The 21833-nt window shown below is 40.1% G+C and overlaps 1 protein-coding gene across 1 annotated transcript; it reads right to left on the bottom strand.

The window, feature by feature from the left end:
* Positions 1-19483: 19483 nt before the first annotated feature.
* Positions 19484-20114, bottom strand: LOC137756459 (histone H2B-like). Its single transcript, XM_068532707.1, has one exon. It carries the CDS (start codon positions 20112-20114, stop codon positions 19605-19607), a length of 510 nt encoding a protein of 169 aa, XP_068388808.1. The 3' UTR covers positions 19484-19604.
* Between the last annotated feature and the right edge of the window lie 1719 nt (positions 20115-21833).

The following is a 21833-nucleotide window of genomic DNA, read 5'->3' as shown; positions in this document are numbered from 1 at the left end:
ATTTTTAAAAATGAAAAATAACAAGTGTTAGCATGGATGTGGAAAAATTAAAAACTCTTGGATTGCTGGTGAGAATGTAAAATGGTGTACCCTCTATGGAAATTGATTGACTTTTGTTTGTTGACCTTGTATCCTGCAACCTTGTTATGTGCACTTGTTAATTCTAGGGGCCATGCTGAGGTTTGAACATAGATATTGGTCTGGTGGGCACAGATCTGAAGACAGCATGTATCACTGTAGTCCTCTACATAGTATAAAAGTCCTCTGTTTCTGCTCAGCCGCCAGGGCGGGTGGGGGCTGGGAGCTGAGGCTCGGGCTTCCGAGGTCAGATCCCAGGGAAAGGGGTTGCTTTGACTATTCGAGGTCTTTTGTGTTTCAGTACCAATTGTGAAATTTTTGGTTCTAGTTCTGTGAAAAATGCCAGTGGTAGTGGTAGTAATGCCAGTGGCATTACTGTGTTTGGGGTCTCCTTTTCTCAGACTGCAAGTTCATAGTTCACGTTGTTTTTGGTGTCTTCCCCCAGTGGCTACGGTTGGCTCAGTGGGTTGTGTAGGCTTCCTGGTGGAGGGGACTGGTGCCTGTGTTGTGGTGGATGAGGCTGGATCTTGTCTTTCTTGTGGGCAGGACCATGTCTGGTGGTGTGTTTTGGGTTGTCTGTGACCTTATTATGATTTTAGCAGCCTCTCTGCTATTGGGTGGGGTTGTGTTCCTGTCTTGCTAGTTGTTTGGCATAGGGTGTCCAGCATTGTAGCTTGCTGGTTGTTGAGTGGAGCTGGGTCTTAGCATTGAGATGGAGATCTCTGGGAAAGCTTTCACTGTTTGATATTATGTAGAGCTGGGAGGTCTCTGCTGGACTAATGTCCTGAACTTGGCTCTCCCACCTCAGAGGCACAGGCCTGACACCTGGCCGGAGCACCAAGACCCTGTCAGCCACACAGCTCAGAAGAAAAGGTAGAAAAAAAAAGAAGGAAAGAAAAGAGAAATATAAAATATAATAAAATAAAGTTATTAAAATAAAAAATAATAAACATAGTATTAAAAATAAAAAAGTAGTAAAATAAAGAAAAGAAAGAAAGAAAGAAAGAAGAGAGCGAGCAAACCAAATTCACCAATGATAACAAGTGCTAAAAACTATAGAAAAAAAAAAATGGACAGACATAACCCTAGGACAAATTGTAAAAGCAAAGCTATACAGAGAAAATCACACAAAGAAGCATACACTTACACACTCACAAAAAGTGAAAAAGGGAAAAAATATATATATATATAAAAAAGGAAGAGAGCAACCAAATCAATAAACAAATCTACCAATGGTAATAAGCTCTAAATACTAAACTAAGATAAACATAAAACCAGAAACAAGTTAGATGCAGAAAGGAAACCTCAAGTCTACAGTTGCTCCCAAAGTCCACCACCTCAATTTTGGGATGATTCGTTGTCTATTCAGGTATTCCACGGATGCAGGGCACATCAAGTTGATTGTGGAGATTTAATCCGCTGCTTCTGAGGCTGCTGGGAGAGATTTCCCTTTCTCTTCTTTGTTTGCACAGCTCCTGGGGTTCAGCTTTGGATTTGGCCCCGCCTCTGCGTGTAGGTTGCCTGAGGGCATCTGTTCCCTGCCCAGACAGGACAGGGTTAAAGTAGCAGCTGATTAGGAGACTCTGGCTCACTCAAGCCAGGGGGAAGGAGTGGTACAGTATGTGGGGCGAGCCTCTGACAGCAGAGGCTCGGGTGACTTTGCACCAGCCTGAGGCACGCAGTGTGTTCTCCAGTGGACGTTTTCCCTGGATCATGGGACCCTGGCAGTAGCGGGCTGCACAGGCTCCCGGAAGGGGAGGTGTGGATGGTGACCTGTGCTCGCACACAGCCTTCTTAGTGGCTGCAGCAGCAGCATTAGCATTTCATGCCTGTCTCTGCTGTCCGCGCTGATTGCCGTGACTCGTGCCCATCCCTTGAGCTTGTTTAGGCGGTGCTCTGAATCCCCTCTCCTCGCACACCCAGAAACAATGGTCTCTTGCCTCTTAGGCAGGTCCAGACTTTTTCCTGAACTCATTCCCGGCTAGCTGTGGTGCACTAGCCCCCTTCAGGCTGTGTTCACGCTGCCAACCCCAGTCCTCTCCCTGCGATCCGACCTCCATATCCCGAGCCTCAGCTCCCAGCCCCCGCCCGCCCTGGCGGGTGAGCAGGCAAGCCTCTCAGCCTGGGAGTGCTGGTTGGCACTGATCCTTTGTACGGGAATCTCTCCACTTTGCCCTCTGCACCCCTGTTGCTGTGCTCTTCTCCATGGCTCCGAAGCTTCCCCCCCCGCCCACCCCCCATCTCCACCATTGAAGGGGCTTCCTAGTATGTGGAAACTTTTCCTCCTTCACAGCTCCCTCCCAGAGGTGCAAGTCCTGTCCCTATTCCTTTGTCTCTGTTTTTCCTTTTTTCTATTGCCCTACCCAGGTACGTGGGGATTTTCTTGCCTTTTGGGAAGTCTGAGGTCTTCTGCCTGCGTTCAGTAGGTGTTCTGTCGGAGTTGTTCCACATGTAGATGTATTTTTTTTATGCATTTGTCAGGAGGAATGTGATCTCTATGTGTTCTCCACAATCTTGAAGGTCCCCCCTGAGTTCTTTATATATTTTAATATTAGTCCCTTATCAGATATATAATCTGCAAATATTTTCTCCCATTCTGTATGTTGACTTTTAATTTTGTTGATGGTTTCTTTGCTGTGCAGAAGCTTTTTAATTTGATGTATTCCTACGTGTTTATTTTTGCTTTTGTTGTCAAAGCCAAAAATCTTTGATAACAACATTGTTAAGGATATTATTCCCTATGTTTTCTTCCAGGAGTCTTACAGTTTCAGGTCTCACATTCAAGTATTTAATCCATTGTGAGTTGATTTTTGTGTATGGTGTAAGACAGAGGTCCAGTTTCATTATATTGCCTGAGGTCATCCAGTTTTCCCAACACCAGTTACAGAAGAGACTTTCCTTTCCTCATTGTATATTATCGGTTCCTTTGTCAAAAATTAATTGACATATATACATGGGTTTATTTCTGGGGTCTCTATTCTGTTCCATTGATCTATGTGTCAGTTTTTAATGCCAATACCTTACTATTTTTATTACTATAGATTTGTAATGGTGTTTGAAATCAGGAAATGTGATGCCTCCAGCTCTATTCTTTCTCAAGATTGCTTTGGCTATTTGGGGTCTTTTGTGGTTTCATACAAATTTTAGGGTTGTTTTTTCTATTTCTGTAAAAAATGCCATTGGAATTTTGGTAGGGATTGCATTGAATCTGTGGGTCATTTTGTATAGTGTGGACATTTTAACAAAGTTAATTCTTCATATCCTTGAGCACAGAATATATTTTCAGTTATTTGTGTCTTCAAATTCTTTCAACAAATTTTTATAGTTTTGGTGTCCTGATCTTTCACCTTCTTGGTTAAATTTATTCCTATATATTTTATTCTTTTTGATGCTATTATAAATAGAATTGTTTTCTTAATTTCTTTTTCTGATAGTTTTTTGTTAGTGTATAGAAATGTAAGTGATTTTTGTATTTTAATTTTGTATCCTGAGGTTTTACTGAATTTTTTTATTAGGTCCAACAGTGTTTTGGTGGAGTCTTATGGTTTTCTGTATAAAATATCATGTCTTCTGCAAATAGAGACAATTAAAATTTTACTTTCCAATTTGGATGCCTTTTATTTCTTTTTCTTGCCTAATTACCCTGGCTAGGGCTTCAAGTATTATGTTGAATAAAGTGGTGATACTGGGCATCCTTGTCTTATTTCTGATCTTAGAAGGAAAAGTTTCATCTTTTTACCATTCAGTATGATGTGAGCTATGGGCTTATAATATAGAGCCTTTATTATGTTGAGGTATGTATCCTCTATACTAAGTTTCTTGAGAGCTTTTATCATGAAAGGGTTTTGAATTTTGTCAAATGCTTTTCTGTATCATTGAGATAGTCATATGATTTTTTTCCTTCCTTTTGTTAATGTGGTATGTCACCTTTGATTGATTTGCAGATGTTGAACTATCCTTGCATCCCTGTAATAAATCCCATTTCATCTTGGTGTATGACCCTTTAATGTATTGTTGAATTCAGTTTGTTAATATTCTGTTGAGGATTTTTGCATCTATGTTCATCAGTGATATTGGCCTATAATTTTTTTCTTGCAGTGTCTTATCTGGCTTTGGTGTCAAGGTAATGCTTGCCTTATAAAATGAGTTTGGAAGTGTTCATTACTCTTCTATTTTTTTGGAAGAGTTTGAGGATTGGTATTCATTCTTCTGTAAGTCTTTGGAAGAACTCACCAGTGAAGTCTTCTGGTCCTGGATTTTCCTTGTTGGGAGGTTTTTGATAAATTATTTAATCTCCTTACTAGTAATTGGTCTGCTCAGATATTCTATTTCTTCATGATTTGGTCTTGGTAGGTTGTATGTTTCTGGAATGTATCTCTTTTTTCTCGGCTATCCAGTTTGTTGGCATGTAACTGTTTATAGTAATCTCATGATCCTTTGTATTTCTGTGGTATCATGTGTTGCATCTCCTATCTGATTTCTGATTTTATTTATTTCAGTCCTTGATACTAACATAAAATTGTGGAATTCCAACTTACACCAACCCTAATAAAAATGTGATATGTCATGTACTAGCATCATTGCAATTTTATGTGTGACGAAGGGCAATTTATATGAAATTTATGAGCTTATTTCCTCATATACCTCAGCAGTGGTTAATTCATCAAGGGAGTTGTAGCCGAGGGCTCAGACCCTCCTGGGTCAGCCTTGATTATATGCATAGCTGCATTCCTAGCCCAGGTGCCACTATTCAGAGACTTTATTAGGGGCCTTAACCGAGGCACTTTCCAGGTGCCTTAGAAAAGACCTAATGATTTTGGGGCCTTGGCTGAGGCACTTTTCTCCATCTTGACTCAGTAGTTTTCCATTTTCAGTCCTTCCCTTTTCTCCAAGGCCCTGGGTTCGTAAAGAGGCAGGAACCCTTAATTTGCAGCGCCTGAGCAGTGAGACAATCCCCCTGTGTACCCCTCATGTCATCTGACCCTCACCTGGTGCCATTCTGTGGGGGGAAAATGGAAAACTGAGGAGCTGGTGCCTCTTTCTACTTCTTGCTTGTACTGTCATGGTAAGTGAACAGAGATTTGGTTGTTTCTTTCAGTTTGGCTCATTGTCCTAATTGAATACCTTGATATGTGGCAACTTAACAATATTTTTGTGTGCATGTATGTGTATAAAACTGTTGTAGTCATCATTCATAATGGTAAAATCTTGGAATCTTTCCATTTAAGATAAATAATAAGACAAAGATCTGTGCTACCAACACTTCTATCAAAGGAATTACTGGTGCAATTAGGTAAGAAATTAAAATAAAACATATGAAAGTGGAAATGGAAGATGATATGATTGTGTATTTAGAAAATGCAAAAAACTTGCATAAGAACTATTAGAATTAATAAGTGAATTTATCATATTTACTGTATATAAAGTCAGTATGTGAAAGTTTGTCTTGGTTCTATATACTTACAACAAATGATTTAAAAATGAATTTAAAAGAAATACAATTTATGATAGCATCAAAAATATCAAACACTTAGAAATAACTCTAATGAAAGATGCATAAGACCTCTAGATAGGATGCTGTAAAACATGACTGCAGTAAATTAAAGACCTAAATAAATGGAGGAAGAAACTTTGTTCATGGTTTTAAATTCTCAATATTGTAAAGATATTCTTTCTATATTGATATATAGAGCTAATGCAATTCGAAGTATAATCTGAACATGTTTCTTTGTGGATATTGACAAAATAATTCTAAAACATACATGGCAATGCAGACGCTAAGAACAGGCAAGACAATCATGAAGATCAAATTTAGAGAACTTCTACTACCAGATATAAGACTTACACAACTAAAGTAATAAAATTTTTGATTTTGGTGTAAAGATAAACTTATAGACCAATGGAAAATAATAGATGTACCAAAAGGAGATCCATACACAAAAATCACCTGATTTATGACAAAAGTGCCACTGCAATGCAGTGAAGATTAGATGATCTTTTCAGTAAGTGGTACCAGATCAATTGAACACACATATGGAAAGCAGTGAAGCTTGAGCCCTTCCTCATAGGATACACAAAATCAAATCTATATGATTCATAAGCCTAAATGTAAAAGGTGAAAAAATGATCTTTCTTTAAGGAAAATATAGGAAAGCATACTTTTGATCTTTGAGTAGGCAAAGATTTTTTAAAGTGGTCACAAAAAGAACTAACTATACAATAAAATTTAAATTGAACTGTGGTAAAATTATGAATTGTTTATCAAACGACATCAAGAGCAAGAAGTAAGTGACAGAGTGAGAGAAGATGTTTGCAATACATATATTGGACAAGGGCCTCATATCCAGAATATATAAAACATTTGTGCACAGCATTAAGACAGATACAACACCATGAGCCAAATACTTGAACAGGTACTTGAGTCAAAAGAATATACAAATGGACAATAAATATATGAAAAAGTGCTCAACCACATTTGTCAAACAAGAAATGCAAATTAAGCACTTGATATAGTACCACTATACAGATACCAGACAGGTTAAACAAAATAACAGTATTGAATGTTGATGAAGATACACAGCAACAAGACAATTCATGAGTTATATGACTATGTATCATTACAATAAATATGTAAATTTATTTTGAAATATCTATGAATGCTGAACATATGCATTCCTTATGACTCAATATTTCTAGTGTTATGTATATATCCTAAAGAAATGTGTACATATGCACTTAAAGACATGTTCAAGAATGCAGAAGCATTATTTATAACAGTCAAAGATTGGAAACAACTCATATATATGCAACAATAGTAGAATGAATACATAAATTGTAAGATAGTCATATAATGGAATATAACATAACTAAGAGAAAAGAACTGCTGCATGCAGCAACATGGGTAAATATCAAAATCGTGTGATGTAGAACAAACGAAGCTAGACAAAAAAGAGTACAAGAATAGAGAAAGGTGTCGAATTTATTCAAAATGCAGACTACTATACAACAGTTAAAATGAACTAACAAGAGCAACATCAGGGATAGAAACATTTACAAGCATTATATTATCTAACCCTTACAATACTCTTACAAATTAGATATGTTACCCAGTGTACAGGCGAGGAAACTAAAACTTAAAAACTTTAAGTTGCCTGGAGTTATAACCTGAAGCCAGGATTTGAATTCTGATCCAGAGCTATATGAATTTCAAGTTCATATTCTCTACACTACTGTATAGGACTTTCAGGATTTGTCCTCAGTCACGATGGAGCAAGTGGAATGATGAAATATTTTTCCTTCTTACCAGTCCCTAATTCCACTTGTCATTGAAAGGCTATTCTGTTCTGAAGGTCTAGCATGACTAAAATGGAAGATAGATTTCTAGTTTGTGATATATAATGTAGACATCAATATTTTTTTCTGCAGACTTGGGTCTAGTTTTAATTATACTGATACACCTAAAGATGCATACTTTATTCTTCAGTGTAGATCAGTACTAAGAATGATATTGATTCTTTCCATAATCTCATCCCCAAACTTTTGAACACAGCAGTTCCATATCGTATTGATTGATGAATGTCTGCTCCAACCTGCAATGATGGCAATATCATCAGTACATTCTATGCTTTTCCGATTGAACTTTTTTCCAAAGCTCTAAATGTAGGCATTTAAATAAATAATAATAATCTTTCTTATTTATAGATGCTCCATAATTAAACATTAATAAAAATTTAGCCTTGGGTATGTAAAATGTGTAGATTCAGTTGCATAACAATACCAATACTTGCCAGAGTTTTGATTGGTTGTCTTACCAAGAAACCCTCTCTATTCTGTAAGTCAGTAGTCCACTCCCCTGCATTTCCTTTGTTAAAATTATTTCTCTGAGATAGGGTCCTCCTGAAAGAGCAAAACAAGTAGAATATTTTCCATGGATGTATCCTGTACATAGGATGTATGCTATGTATACTATTATGACTTACACACACAGAGATACTTATAAATTTATACATTGGCATATTTGTGGAAAACCAAACATACATAGAAAAATGTAAAAATATCACATATTTCTAGAACAAAGCCATAAGAAAACTACTATTTCTCAAATTTGGACTATGGACTAAATTCATTTTACCTGAATGCCTAAACATAAAATAATTTTACATGTGCAAAACCCAAATTAATCAGGTGAAAAATTCTTACAATTATGCTCCTGTACATTAACAGATCCACACTATGTCATCAAATAACCAAAATAATCATATGCAATAAAGTATGCCCTAATATTTAGGGAAAGTTGATGTTCATTTCCTTCTGAAGTACAGAAATAAAAACATTATATCTCAGGAAAATCATAATGATATTAAAGAGGAACTGGTTATTTCAGGGAATGTAGCTGAGTATCATTCTGTTAGGGCAAACTCTAAAGTAATAAATGCTTTTTTAAAAATAAATTCTATCACTGACATTTTAAACTAACACTTGGAAATTGTCTGGTTCTTTTAAAAATGTCATTATAAAAGGAAAAACAACCATAGTCACCAGGGAAGAATCTACATTACAATGTCAAGTTGTTAGGAAGATCTAACTACTGCATATTTCCATACTCATCTGAGAGATACAAGGGAATCACTGATTATTATGTAAAAGGTGAGAACAATTTAGGTATATTTATTACTAATGAATGTTAAAGGCCAACTTCCTTCCCAAATGGACAATCCATTGCTTTTCAGCACCAAAAAAGAAAGAAAGAAAGAAAGAGAGAGAGAGAGGGAAGGAGGGAGGGAGGGAGGGAGGGAGGGAGGGAGGAAGGAAGGAAGGAAGGAAGGAAGGAAGGAAGGAAGGAAGGAAGGAAGGAAGGAAGGAAGGGGAAAAAAAGACTTCTATCAGACGGGCCTCAAGGGTTACTACAAAGCATGTAGCTGCTGATGGAAATCCCAAGTGCTGAACCTCTTTCCCATGATTAAATCAAAGTAGCTTCTGTACATTTTGTGAACCTCACAGGAGCTATTCCACAACATGCTTTTATCAGATCTATGAACTCACTTGAGCCAGGCGGCATATCCAAAGAAAGATGTGAAGTGTTGGGCTCTCCTGCCCTTGAACCTGGAGCAGAAGCTCCAGCAGCCATCAGGACACAGATGCTCAGAACCTGCCTCCTTCAGACACCTGATATGAGCAAGGCCACCAGCATGAGGAGCTGCACAGGGAGAGACAAATCCGGCAATCACCATGCTTTACTAGTGTAACTGTGTGCCCCGCACCGTGCTAGGCACTGCGTTAGAGACAAGGACACTGAAACAACTGGGTAGTGATCCTAACCACCAGAAGGTACAATGAGCTTCCCACCAGGGCCTTTTTCTTCTCCTTTCCTCATATGTCCCCTGAGAACAAAGTGGAAAAGGAATAAGAAGTGGCCTGAATTCATACAAACATTCATGATCCCGGAATAACCACAGGGCCTTCGGCTTATTCATGTGTTATCACTGAATGTTCACAGTGACACTGTGGGGAAAGCGTTCTTATCCCCATTTTACAGAGGGGAAAGCTGAGGCTCAGAGAGAGTCGTTACCTGTCTCACCTCCCACGCCCCTGCCTTTAGAAGGAAAGTGGCTCGAGGACACCCCTGGAGCAGGACACCGCACCCACTGGGGCCGGGCAGGACCCCAATGGCTTTGCCTACGAGACAGCCCGGGCACCGAGCCCCCAAAGCGGGAAAGAAGTGACCTGGATGTGGATCCCTTTGTCTCCCCACACCGCAGGGTGGTCCAGCCCCCGTCGCGGGCACCCACTCTCCCAACTCAGTTCCAAACACCTAAAGGAGAAACCTGCTCTCCTTGCCAGGCCGCTTCTGTCTCCATTAAAAAGTCGTCAAGGTCGCCTTATTGACGTCACGTTTCTATAGTATAGTAACCGCCTGGCTCAGGCAGGTCCTCCACCACCTTAAATACCTCCCCACCCTCCTCCACCCCCTTGTCTTTAGCTTAAAGCAAAACACCGTAGCTCTTCAGGCTGCCACTTGGAAAACATACTAATTTGAAGCACTAGACTGGGACCCCGGCAACTGGCAAAAAAAATCTGTCCAGTTTCGTGGGACAAAACATGTGCTTGTCGTCAGGAATTGTGTTTGCTTTAAAGAGACAGTAGGGGTGTATTATCAGAACACAGAGACCCAGGGAAGTATGTAGGGTTCCTGCAGATGAGTCAGCCCTCCCTCTGAGGGTGAATGTGTACTATCACAGCCCATGCTAAGCAGTTAGCCATCTGTGGCAGAGAACTAAGAACTCTCTATAATCATGTAACCCAATGATCTTGATACATATGCAAAAATGTCATTTACAAATCTCAGAGTTATTCCAGGGAGGCAGGCCTAAAACATCATAGTCACTTAATAGGCAGAAACCTGGGTCAATTGAACGATACATTGTTTTTTCCTGGGGAATTCCTAGCCTCCATGCCCAATATTTTCTTCCACGTGGAGGGACAGCCACGGCCAAACCCATGTAACCTCTCTAGACACTCACTCCTCTATCTAGGGAATCACTTAGCTGATTAGTGAGGTTGGTTGAACAAACAGGTTGCACAGCCCAGGCCCTCTCCCTTCAAAGTTCTTGAACCAACCTGCCCTTATGGAGCACATGTTTACTCTGCCCTCAGGAGTGGGTCTACAAATAGATCCACAGCTCCTTTCCCTTTTCTGTGTCTCGCCGGGTCCCAAACTATTCCTATGGTCTTGCTCTAAAATGACTGAGTCTTTAAGGGGCCTTGAAAATACACCCCTTCTCCATATCTTGACTCTAAACCAACTAAGAAATATGAAAAATAAGGTGAAAATACATCAACGTTATTCCTTATAAAGGTGATACTGTAGAATGTGGCTCAGATTTCCACAAGGGTAGTGGTCTTCGTATTAACGAACCCCAGAACTGCACAGACGTATCCACCCAGCAGTGCTGCACTGGGACAGTCAGAAAGGACCAGGACTGCAATGCATATGTCTCTGAGGTCTGGTGAAGGCATCCTATGTGTACTCAAGAAGAGTGGCTTCCTTGCAAGGCTATCCCTGTAGCAGGAGAAAGTGTTTCAGGACACCTTCTTTGAGAAACCCTTCTTGAAATGAGTAAACAGCCCTTGTTCTGACAATGTACTCACCAAGGCACCTTCTGAGGATACGGCTTTCCATGTGCCTCAGGGAGCAGTTTGTAGCAATACCTCTCCATCCCTTCACAAGCATGACTGCAGTGGAGCCTCGTCTGTGGAAGGGAATTCAGGAATAAATTTCTAAAATTCCAAGAGTATGATGAAAATCGTACATCGTGAAAATGTATCTTGGGAATCCCAGAAGGAACTGAGGAAATTTCAAAATCTATACCCACATATAAACCCACACGGAGACTATAGCCAAAATTATCACGACGTCCTATCGAACCTTCAAAGAGCAGCAAGTCCCTATCTTATCCAAAGATTACAGACTATAGAAAAAGAGAGTTCACCAAAACTACATGGTTCAGATATCCATTTCTGTTTAACAAACACCACCAAAACAATAGCCATTTTTTAATTTCTCGGGATAATGTGGGTTGACTGGGTTCAGCTGGATAGTTTTCTGCTCCATGTGGTGTCTCACCTGGGGCTGCCATCAGCTGGAGGCTCCGTGAGGCTGGTACATCTGAGAGAGCTCACTCACAGGGATGAGCATGGGTTCTGGCTTCTGCTAGGGGCTCAGCTGCGGTTGTTGACTGGAGCACCTTGGTTCCCCTCCAGACCCCTCCATGTGTAGGGTTACCAGATTATATTTAAACCATTTACATTTGAATTTAAAATAAACAAAAAATCCTTTTTTGTGTAAATTTGTCACATGCAATATTACTTTGTTCATCTGAAATTCAAGTTCAGCTGGGCATCCAGTATGTTTCTTTGCTAAATCTGGCAACCCTAGGGGAGGAGCCTGTGAATTTATAACATCAAGGACAGACCTTCTGAGGTGACTCTTCCACTGGGACTGGTCTGGAAGAAAGAAGAGATCATATTTAGCAATAAAGACAAAAGCTGTTCATAACTGATGCTGGTGGAATGAAGGGGAAATGGACACTGCCACACACTACGGGTGCCAAATGGGCATATCTGTTTTTTAAGGCCCATGTTATCATGGCTGAATAACTTGAATGGCTTTTGATACAGAAGCCCTCTTTCCACCACCAAGGGAAATTCATATGAGGGTTTAGAAAAAGATCCCCAAGGTGATTCTGACCTGCAATCTGGTGAAGGGGCCCCAACTGAAGGGGCGGGTGAGGACCACATGAGCTCTCTGATTGACGGAGGAAAGGGCTACTATTTATGAAGCAGGTTGTTTAGAGGGGCCCAGATCTAGGTTCTTCATGTTAGTGACTGGATTTAATCTCACAACAGCCCCACTAGTGATGTATCACTATCCTCTCTTCATGGATGTGTGTGACTACAAAGCAAGTGCTCTTGAGCACAGAGACAAATGGCAAAGAGGTTGTTCCCCACGCCAACAGCCAGAGCCAGGGGTGGGACCTGGCAGCCTGGTCCCCTTTAGTTGCTGGTGGCAGATCTTTAGCAAAGGTATCAGGACATGTACTGCTGAGGTGGTTAATCTCTGTTCTCCCTGTGTTAACCCTCCCAGCAGCAGGAAGCCAAGCCTGGTGTTCCTTCCCCCTGCCGCATGGGAAGTTTGTGACCAGGCTGGAAGCAGAAGCTGTCCGAAGCCAGTGTTTCTTCTGTCCTTTGTGAAAACTTATGGAAATGATTAGGCTGCTTGTACCTGCTAGGGAGGAAAGGGCATCTGAGGACACAGAGAGGAAAGTGAAATTTCTCCCAGAGAGGGATGAGGGTGGCTCCATGGATGCTCTATCAAGGCTGGGCATCTAATCATGACAGATTTTCTAGTGTGGATCGAGGGATGTATGGAGCAGGAATGGGATTCCAGCTTTTGCCCTCATCACAATATACCATGCATTCTCAACAGATGACATCACCCCCAAGAGGTCAAAGATTGGTTCTTGAGGTTAGGGTTTTCATAGATATTACAGCGGTCTGTGAGCTTCCAAAGGACCACCGTACATAAACAGATAAACTACATCTGGAGTATCAACAATTTCACATTCCGCTGGGGAGTGGGGTTGGGGGTAATTAGGCAAAAAATGTCTGAAAGGGCTCCTGGAGGGTGATAATGAAAGAAGACTGACAAACGCTTCATATACACAGTGACCTCTTATGCAGATGTTGGTGTTGGTGATGATGATTGATGATGATGAGAATTAAGTATGGGGATTATGTGAATGACTGCTTTCTAAGATGGTGGGTAGAAAGGGATCAGTCAGAACAGACGTCTCCTCTGAGAAAGATGATATGGAGGGTAGGAAATGAATGTAAACAAATGGTACTCTAAATTGTATCTCCTTTACTCTTAACACTTACTCAGTTACCTATTTAATCCTATAATTTAAACATTTCTTTTAATTTATGTATTTATTTATTTATTTAATTTTTGGCTGTATTGGGTCTTCGTTGCTGCGCGTGGGCTTTCTCTAGTTGCAGAGAGTGGGGGCTACTCTTCGTTGTGGTGTGTAGGCTTCTCATTGCAGTGGCTTCTCTTATTGTGGAGCACTGGCTCTAAGCATGTGGGCTTCAGTAGTTGTGGCATGCAGGCTCAGTAGTTGTGGCTCATGGGCTCTAGAGTGCAGGCTCAGTAGTTGTGGCTCATGGGCTTAGCTGCTCCAAGGCATGTGGGATCTTCCTGGGCCAGGGCTCGAACCCATGTCCACTGCACTATCAGGCGGATTCCTAACCACTGCACCACCAGGGAAGTCCCTATTTAATCCTATAATTTAGATAAGGGTAAGAAGTCAGGAGAGGTGAAGTAAATCAGGGGAACTGCTATGGGTACCTGCTCAGTACGTGAGCTTGAAATTACTCTAAAGCTTTTCCCGTTGTATCCTGAAGCCAACAGGGCTCTAAATGCTCTAATTTCTCTGGACACTGGCATTCAATGTTGTCCAAGGTATTGCTTAATTTATTAATAATGACCTATATTACTTTTTTTTTTTTTACTGAAGTATAGTTGATTTCCAATGTTGTATTAATTTCTGGCGTACAGCAAAGTGATTCAGTTATAGATATATATACATATATTCTTTTTCATGTTCTTTTCCATTATAGTTTATTACAGGATATTGAATATAGTTCCCTGTGCTATACAGTAGGTTCTTGTTGTTTATTTTACATATGGTAGTGTGTATATGTTAATCCCAAACTCCTAATTTATCACTCCCTCCCCCGCTTCCCCTTTGGTTACCATAAGTTTGTTTTCTATATCTGTGAGTCTGTTTCTGTTTTGTAAATAAGTTCATTTGTATCATATTTCAGATTCCACATATAAGTGATATCATATGGCATTTGTCTTTCTCTTTCTGACTTCACGTAGTATGATAATCTCTAGGTCCATCCATGTTGCTGCAAATGGCATTATTTCATTCTTTTTTGTGGCTGAGTAGTATTCCATTGTATATACATACCACCTCTTCTTTATCCACTCATCTGTCGATGGACATTTAGATTGTTTCCATGTCTTGGCTATTGTAAAGAATGTTGTTATGAACAGTGGGGTGCATGTATCTTGAATTAGAGTTTTCTCTGGATATGTGCTCAGAGAGTGGGATTGCTAGATCATATGGCAACTCTATTTTTAGTTTTTTAAGGAACCTCTGTACTGTTTTTCATAGTGGCTGTACCAATTTACATTTCCACCAATTTAGAATTCATGGAGATCTAGGGAGAAAGTGAATATGAAGATGCAGCTGAATGGGTTTCCAAAATCATGGTAAATAGTGGAAAATCACAGCAAAATATAACATTAACAGATGGAGTTTTCAATAAAGTAGCTATAGTAGGTATCTATGTAGATTTCAGTGTAGTTATAATACATAAGGCAAATGTAATGTAAAGGGGGGAGGGTAAGGGGATCCATTAAGGTGAGGTTTCTACATATCAACTGAAGTGGTAACATAATGATTCTGAGTATTGATTCTGAATAGACTGTGGAAAGTTAAGTAGGGAGTTTGTAATCCACAGAGCAACCACAAAAATATTATACAAAGAGATATATTCAAATTCAGAATAGAAAATTAAAATGAAATACTAAAAGGCATTCAGATAAGCCAAAGAAAGGGGAAACAGGGTAATGAAAAACAGAGAGGACAAAGAAAACATGCAAAATAAAGTGGTAGATCGAAATAGAAACATATCAATAATTAATTGTCAATGGTCTAAATACATAACTAAATGACTTAGATCGTCAGAATGGATTTATAAAACAACAAAAAACAAAAATGGCCCAACTCTATGTTGTCTACAAGAAACTCCCTTCAAATATAATGATATAGGTAGCTTAAGAGTAAAACAATGAATAAAAATACACCATGCAAACACTGATCAGAAGAAAGCAGGAGAATCTATCGATTCTTTACATTATCAGACAATGTCGACTTGAAAGCAAACACAGTTACCAGGGATAAATAGAGTCAGTCAATTCACCCGGAAGATACAACAATTTTAAATATGTATTATATCTAACAACGGAGTCTTAAAATACAAGAGGCAAAACTGACAGAACTGAAAGGGGAATAGACAAATCCACAATTATAATTTGGGTCTTCAATACTCCTCTCTCAGTAATAGAATTAGTAGACAAAAAATTAGCAAGGTTATAGATGAACTGAACACCACCATCAACCAACTAGATCTAACTGACACTTACAGAACAGTCCACCCAAAAACAGCAGAATACACACTCTTTTCAAATGCACATGGAACATTCAGCAAGATAGACTATATCCTGAGTCATAAAACAAACCTTAACAGCTTAAAAAAATTGAAACCAAACAGAATGTGTTATCTGACAATAATGGAATAAAATTCTAGAAATTAATAATAGAAAGATAACAGGAAAATCTCTGAGAACTTGGAAACTGAGCAACACATATCAAGTTAATTCATGGGTCAAAGAGGAAGTCTCAAGGGAAATCAAAAATACGTAGAACAGAAATCAACTATACTTCAATTAAAAATACATAGAACAGAATTAAAATGAAAATAAAAGTGAAAACCTACAGCTATCAAAATTTGGGAGTCAGAAAACAAATAGGTCGTTGTCAGGGTTGAGGTGGGGAGAATGGGTTGACTACAAAAAGGCACAGGAGAATTTTTTGGCATAATGGAACTCGTATATCCTGATTGTGGTGCGGTTATACAACTGTATACAAGTGTACATATACAAGTGTATGTACTTTTCAAGACATAGAACTGGACACTGAAAGGAGTGAATTTTATTTTCTCTAAATCATACCTTAATGAAAACAATTTAAAAAGCACACATCTTGTTAAATGAAGAACATAGGTAGCAGATCAGTGTTATTCTGTGATTCCAATTTCATATCTAACAAACAAATCAGTTAATGTGTAAACCATTGTATCTATTTACGTATGTGTATTTCAATATGCACAGAAAAATGCATGCCAAATACAAATCAAACAATAGCAGTGGTTACCTTTGGGGAGTGGGATGCAGGAATATTGATTAGAAAAGAGACTTTCACTTTGTCCGGCTGTGAGGCATTTTAAACCACACATAAGTTATTTATATTTATAACCCATTATGAAACAATATATATGGGAGATATTCTGATAGACAGTGAGGGTACTGAGGAGAATAAAAATAATATTCATTATATACTTAAAACACATTTGTCTAACTCTCCCTTCCACTAAAATTAATTCAGGAACGATAATTAACTCCATATGGTTTATGATCTAAAAATGCAAAAAATAAAATCAAGTTCAGTGGATACAGCTAAAAATTTAAATAAATGTGAACTATGTTCCTTCAGAATTATAGTTCATTAAGGGAAGATGTTATGCCCTTGGTGAATAATAATGGTATCTTTTTTTTTTTAAATTCACCAGTTTGTTGTTGTTGTTTTTTTAAGTTATTTATTTATTTATTTATGGCTGTGTTGGGTCTTCGTTTCTTCTGTGCGAGGGCTTTCTCTAGTTGCGGCAAGTGGGGGCCACTCTTCATCGCGGTGCGCGGGCCTCTCACTATCGCGGCCTCTCTTGTTGCGGAGCACAGGCTCCAGACGCACAGGCTCAGTAGTTGTGGCTCACGGGCCTAGTCGCTCCGCGGCATGTGGGATCTTCCCGGACCAGGGCTCGAACCCGTGTCCCCTGCATTGGCAGGCAGATTCTCAACCACTGCGCCACCGGGGAAGCCCAATGGTATCTTTTAAGAACATCAAATGATCAGGAACTGTGACTGGGTATGATTATAATAGGGAAAATGTTATAGGGGAATATGGACCTCTTGTCATGAACAATTTCCAGGTAGGTTCTAACCGCTTTTTTTTGGTATCCTGTTCTTCCCAATGGCTGTCATTCTTTTAATGGTTGTGCCCTGCCTCCTTCCTTCCTGTCTCAGTTAGAACCTACTAGGCTAGGCCCTACTCCCTGATTTCAAAGCTTACTACAAAACTACAATAATCAAAACAGTGTGGGGAATTCCCTGGCAGTCCAGTGGTTAGGACTCCATGCTTCCACTGCCAAGGGCGTGGGTTCAATCTCTGGTCCGGGAACTAAGATCCTGTCTCAGTTAGAACCTACTAGGCTAGGCCCAAGATAGGCCCAGTTAGAACCTACTAGGCTAGGCCCAAGCCTCATTATATGCTCATTGTAATATATTAGCATACGCCAAATGACACAGCCACCTGCACCATGACAGTTCCCAGGCCATAAAAGGCCAAAAAGTGGGCAGTGGCCCAAGTCCTGGAATCCCCACCCCTTCTCCAAAATAGTTGGAATAATCCTCCTACTTATTAGCCTGTGAAATTACCCAGCCCATAAAAAACTAACCACTCCATATGTGGGGGCCCGTTCTCACCATCTGAGATGGCCCACACTCTGTCTGTGGAGTGTGTGTCTCTCTCAATAAATCTACTTCTTACCTATCACTTTTCCTCTCACTGAATTCCTTCTGCAGTGAGACATAAAGAACCTGAACTTCATTAAGTCCTGAGACCAGGTGTGCAGTTTTACCTGGGAGACTGTGGAATTGAGTACCTTCCTAAGCCAGAGATTGTGGGTTCAAGTCCCATCTGAGGTGCAAGTCAGGTGGGTTCGAGTCTCATCTGAGGTGAGATTAGGTTCAAGTCCCAATCTGAGGTGCACGGTTTCAAAAACTACGATGAGGTATCACCTCACACTAGTCAGAATGGCTATTATCAAAAAGTCTACAAATCATAAATGCTGGAAAGGGTGTGGAGAAAAGGGAACCCTCCTACACTGTTGGTGGGAATGTAAATTGGTGCACTATGGAAAACAGTATGGAAGTTCCTTAAAAAAATAAAAATAAAGTTACCATGTGATCCAGCAATCCCACTCCTTGGCATATAACTGGAGAAAACTCTAATGTGAAAAGATACATGCACCCCAATGTTCATAGCAGCACTATTTACAATAGCCAAGACATGGAAGCAACCTAAATGTCCATTGACACGAATGGATAAAGATGTGGAATATATACAGTGGAATACTACTCAGCCATGAAAAAGAATAAAATAATGCCATTTACAGCAACATGGATGGACCTAGAGATCATCATACTAAGTGAAGTAAGTCAAAGAAAGACAAATACCATATGATATCACTTACATGTGGTATCTAAAATATGATACAAATGAACTTATTTACAAAACAAACAGACTCACAAACATAGAAAACACACTTATGGTTACCAAAGGGGAAAGGAGGGGGGAGGAGTAAACTAAGAGTTTGGGATTAGCAGACACAAACTACTATATATAGAACAGCTAAACAACAAGGTCCTACCATATAGCACAGGGAACTATATTCAATATCTTGTAATAACCTGTAATGAAAAAGAATATGAAAAAGATTATATATATATATATATATGTATAACTGAATCACTTTGCTGTACACCAGAAACGAATACAACGTTGTAAATCAACTATACTTCAATTAAAAAAAAGAAAAAGAAAACCTCCTTAATATCTCTTCTAATATGTCTGTTGAATTCTTATACATGTTCCTGCACTTAATTTGTTGTCATTACGGTACATAATGAATCTCTGGAAAATTTTGCCATACATTCATGAGAAAATGAGAGTGAAAAAGGTAAATAACTTTATCTTACAGACCCTGTGAAAGGTTGACCTAGAAAAATAAAAGAACTCACTCTTTAGTAAAGTGGTGTAATGCAACATTATTGAACAAAACTCACTATTTCATTTTGAGCAAATTAGACCATAGATATATTAAAATGTAGTTGATAATATTTAGTTCTTTTCAAAAAAGATGTTTAAAAATTAGCAGGATGACACACTTTAAAAAATAAAGTCGATCAAAGTTTGTTAGAATACAGTTCTTATTAAGAAAACTGAGGTGGCTCTGAAAAGATCCTTTGGTTTGCGATGCTCAGGTGGTCCGGAGGCAGCTCATTTGCCAGTGATGTATCGAATTACTGCCTTGGTGGCGCTGGATATGGCGTGCTTGCCCCTCTTCCCAGGCAGCAGCAGGCGCACGGAGGTCTGCATGTCTCTGGAGGTGAGGGTGGAGCGCTTGCTGGAGCGGACCAGGCGCGCCGCCTCGCCGGCGATTCGCTCAAAGATGTCCTTCACGAACGAATCCATGACGTTCACGGCCTCCTGCGAGAGGCTCAGGCCCTCCTGGACCCGCTGCAGCACCCTTCCGAAATAGGTGGCAAAGCTGTCGAAGCCGTCAGAGAGGCGGCGGCGGCTGCAGCGGCGGCGGCGGCTGCAGCGGCGAAGGCGGCTGCAGCGGCGAAGGCGGCTGCAGCGGCGGCGGCGAAGGCGGCTGCAGCGGCGACGGCGGCTGCAGCGGCGCTTCGGCTTCTTCGGCTCGGCTTCCTTGGTGCCCGGGCTTTCTTCAGACGTCTCCTTGGTGCCCGGGCTTTCTTCAGACGCCTCAGACGAAGGCTCAAGCATGTCGGAATCGTCTTCCCCGCAGCTCAGAGGGAAGGACAGTGCGGCCGTCGAGGTCCCTTGGCCCGGTTTCTACTCCCTGCCTTCTATGACGTCACGGGCAATGCTCCCATCTGATTGGATAAAATGCAAAGCAGGGAGGTCTGTCACTAAGGAACCCCATGTCACCTGTGATTGGATGGCCCCCTGCTTGGCCTCCAGTCAGCCAATCACAGTGGAAATCTGCTGACTTTAAACTTTCCGTGACCTCTACCAGAAAATCTTTGAACTATGCCCCATGTAGGCAAAGTTCACCTCAGCTGATTTATGCCTACTATTTATGCATGAGAACTCTGAAAAGATGTCACCCAAGTCACCTACACTGAAGAAAAATCAGTTTGAGCTTCCTGAGCGAGTCTGACCTCCCTAACTCAAGTCGTCGCCGCCATCAGAATGACTTTAGCCACTTGGCGGGCCATTTTACTGCCACATAGTATCTTGTCTTTCCATGGCTGAGCCTCCGTGGCTTGAGCCGGAAGTCTCTGACATGGTCGGCAGAGTGCTCCCCGAAATCATGGGACATAATTGACCATCTACTGCCTCCAATTATGATCAAAACCCCCAGTGAATTAGAAAAAGTTGAAATCTCAAAGCCACATTGTCCAAAGTTGGAACACAAACAGAAATGGGAATACTTTTAAAATTAGTAAAAATACTTAAACATTTCTCAAATATAAAATTTTCTTAACATTCCTTAGGTCCTCAAAATACCCCACATGCTTGAATTTGTGAACAAACGTAAGAGTTGTTGATTGAAAACAATGATTAATTCTCTAAGAAAACACCATAGGAGGAATGGAAGGAATAAATGGGAAGTTCTTTAAAATAAAAGCGTATTTCTTGCAAGAATACATGACAATACAGAGAAAGGCATTTCTTTAATGTGTTTCCTTACCAATAAATTGCAGAATTGGAATCAAAAAAGGACTTAAGAAGAATTGAAAAAAAGGGGGGGGGGGTTCATCAATGTGGTTTCATCTGAAATGGTCAAGATTCCAAAGCTGTGTCCATTTGCACTTTTAAAGAACTGCTATTTCTACTGCTCATGAAATGTTTCCAATTATGAAAGCGGAAGGCTCATCTTTATTACCAGAAAACGTAATATGGTGATAAAACCAGTGAAGGAAGCTTGCCGTTCCTTATTTCTAAAGAATCCCATTTACCAATGAAAATACAAAAATCCCACTTGATGTGTTAGTAGTCAAATCCTTCCCTTACTTGTATACAAGGGACAAGAGACACATACAGTACAATCTCTGAATTCAAATCATTAACTTACAGTGATTAAAAACAAGCTAGCAAGCAAACAACAGGGAAGGAACCCCTCCAGTTTCCTCCACAATCTCCAAGTCTGAACCTCCCAAGAATGCTTTTATTTGTTTTTCCCTGGCCACTTTCCCACACTGGGCCAAAGGCTGTGGCTCACAAGCTTCCAGTCCATCACTGGCCGAACCAGTGAACAGGACGTGAGCTGCTCTCATTGGACACTCTTATCATCCAAGTGTTGCATAACTGCGGTATTTAGCTATGTCTTGTTTACTTGATTCTTCAAAGGAACTGTAATCATTATTGCAACTTTTGTGTACAGTCATTGTTTTACATTTACCTCTACTTGCTAATTTATTCTATTAACATTCCTACCTGCATCTCAGATCATCTGCTGTGATCTTTTTCCATCTTCCT

Source organism: Eschrichtius robustus, chromosome X, assembly GCF_028021215.1.
Source record: "Eschrichtius robustus isolate mEscRob2 chromosome X, mEscRob2.pri, whole genome shotgun sequence".
NCBI lineage: Eukaryota > Metazoa > Chordata > Mammalia > Artiodactyla > Eschrichtiidae > Eschrichtius > Eschrichtius robustus.
Note: the sequence above shows the minus strand (reverse complement) of the source record. Positions and strands in the feature narration are given on the sequence as shown.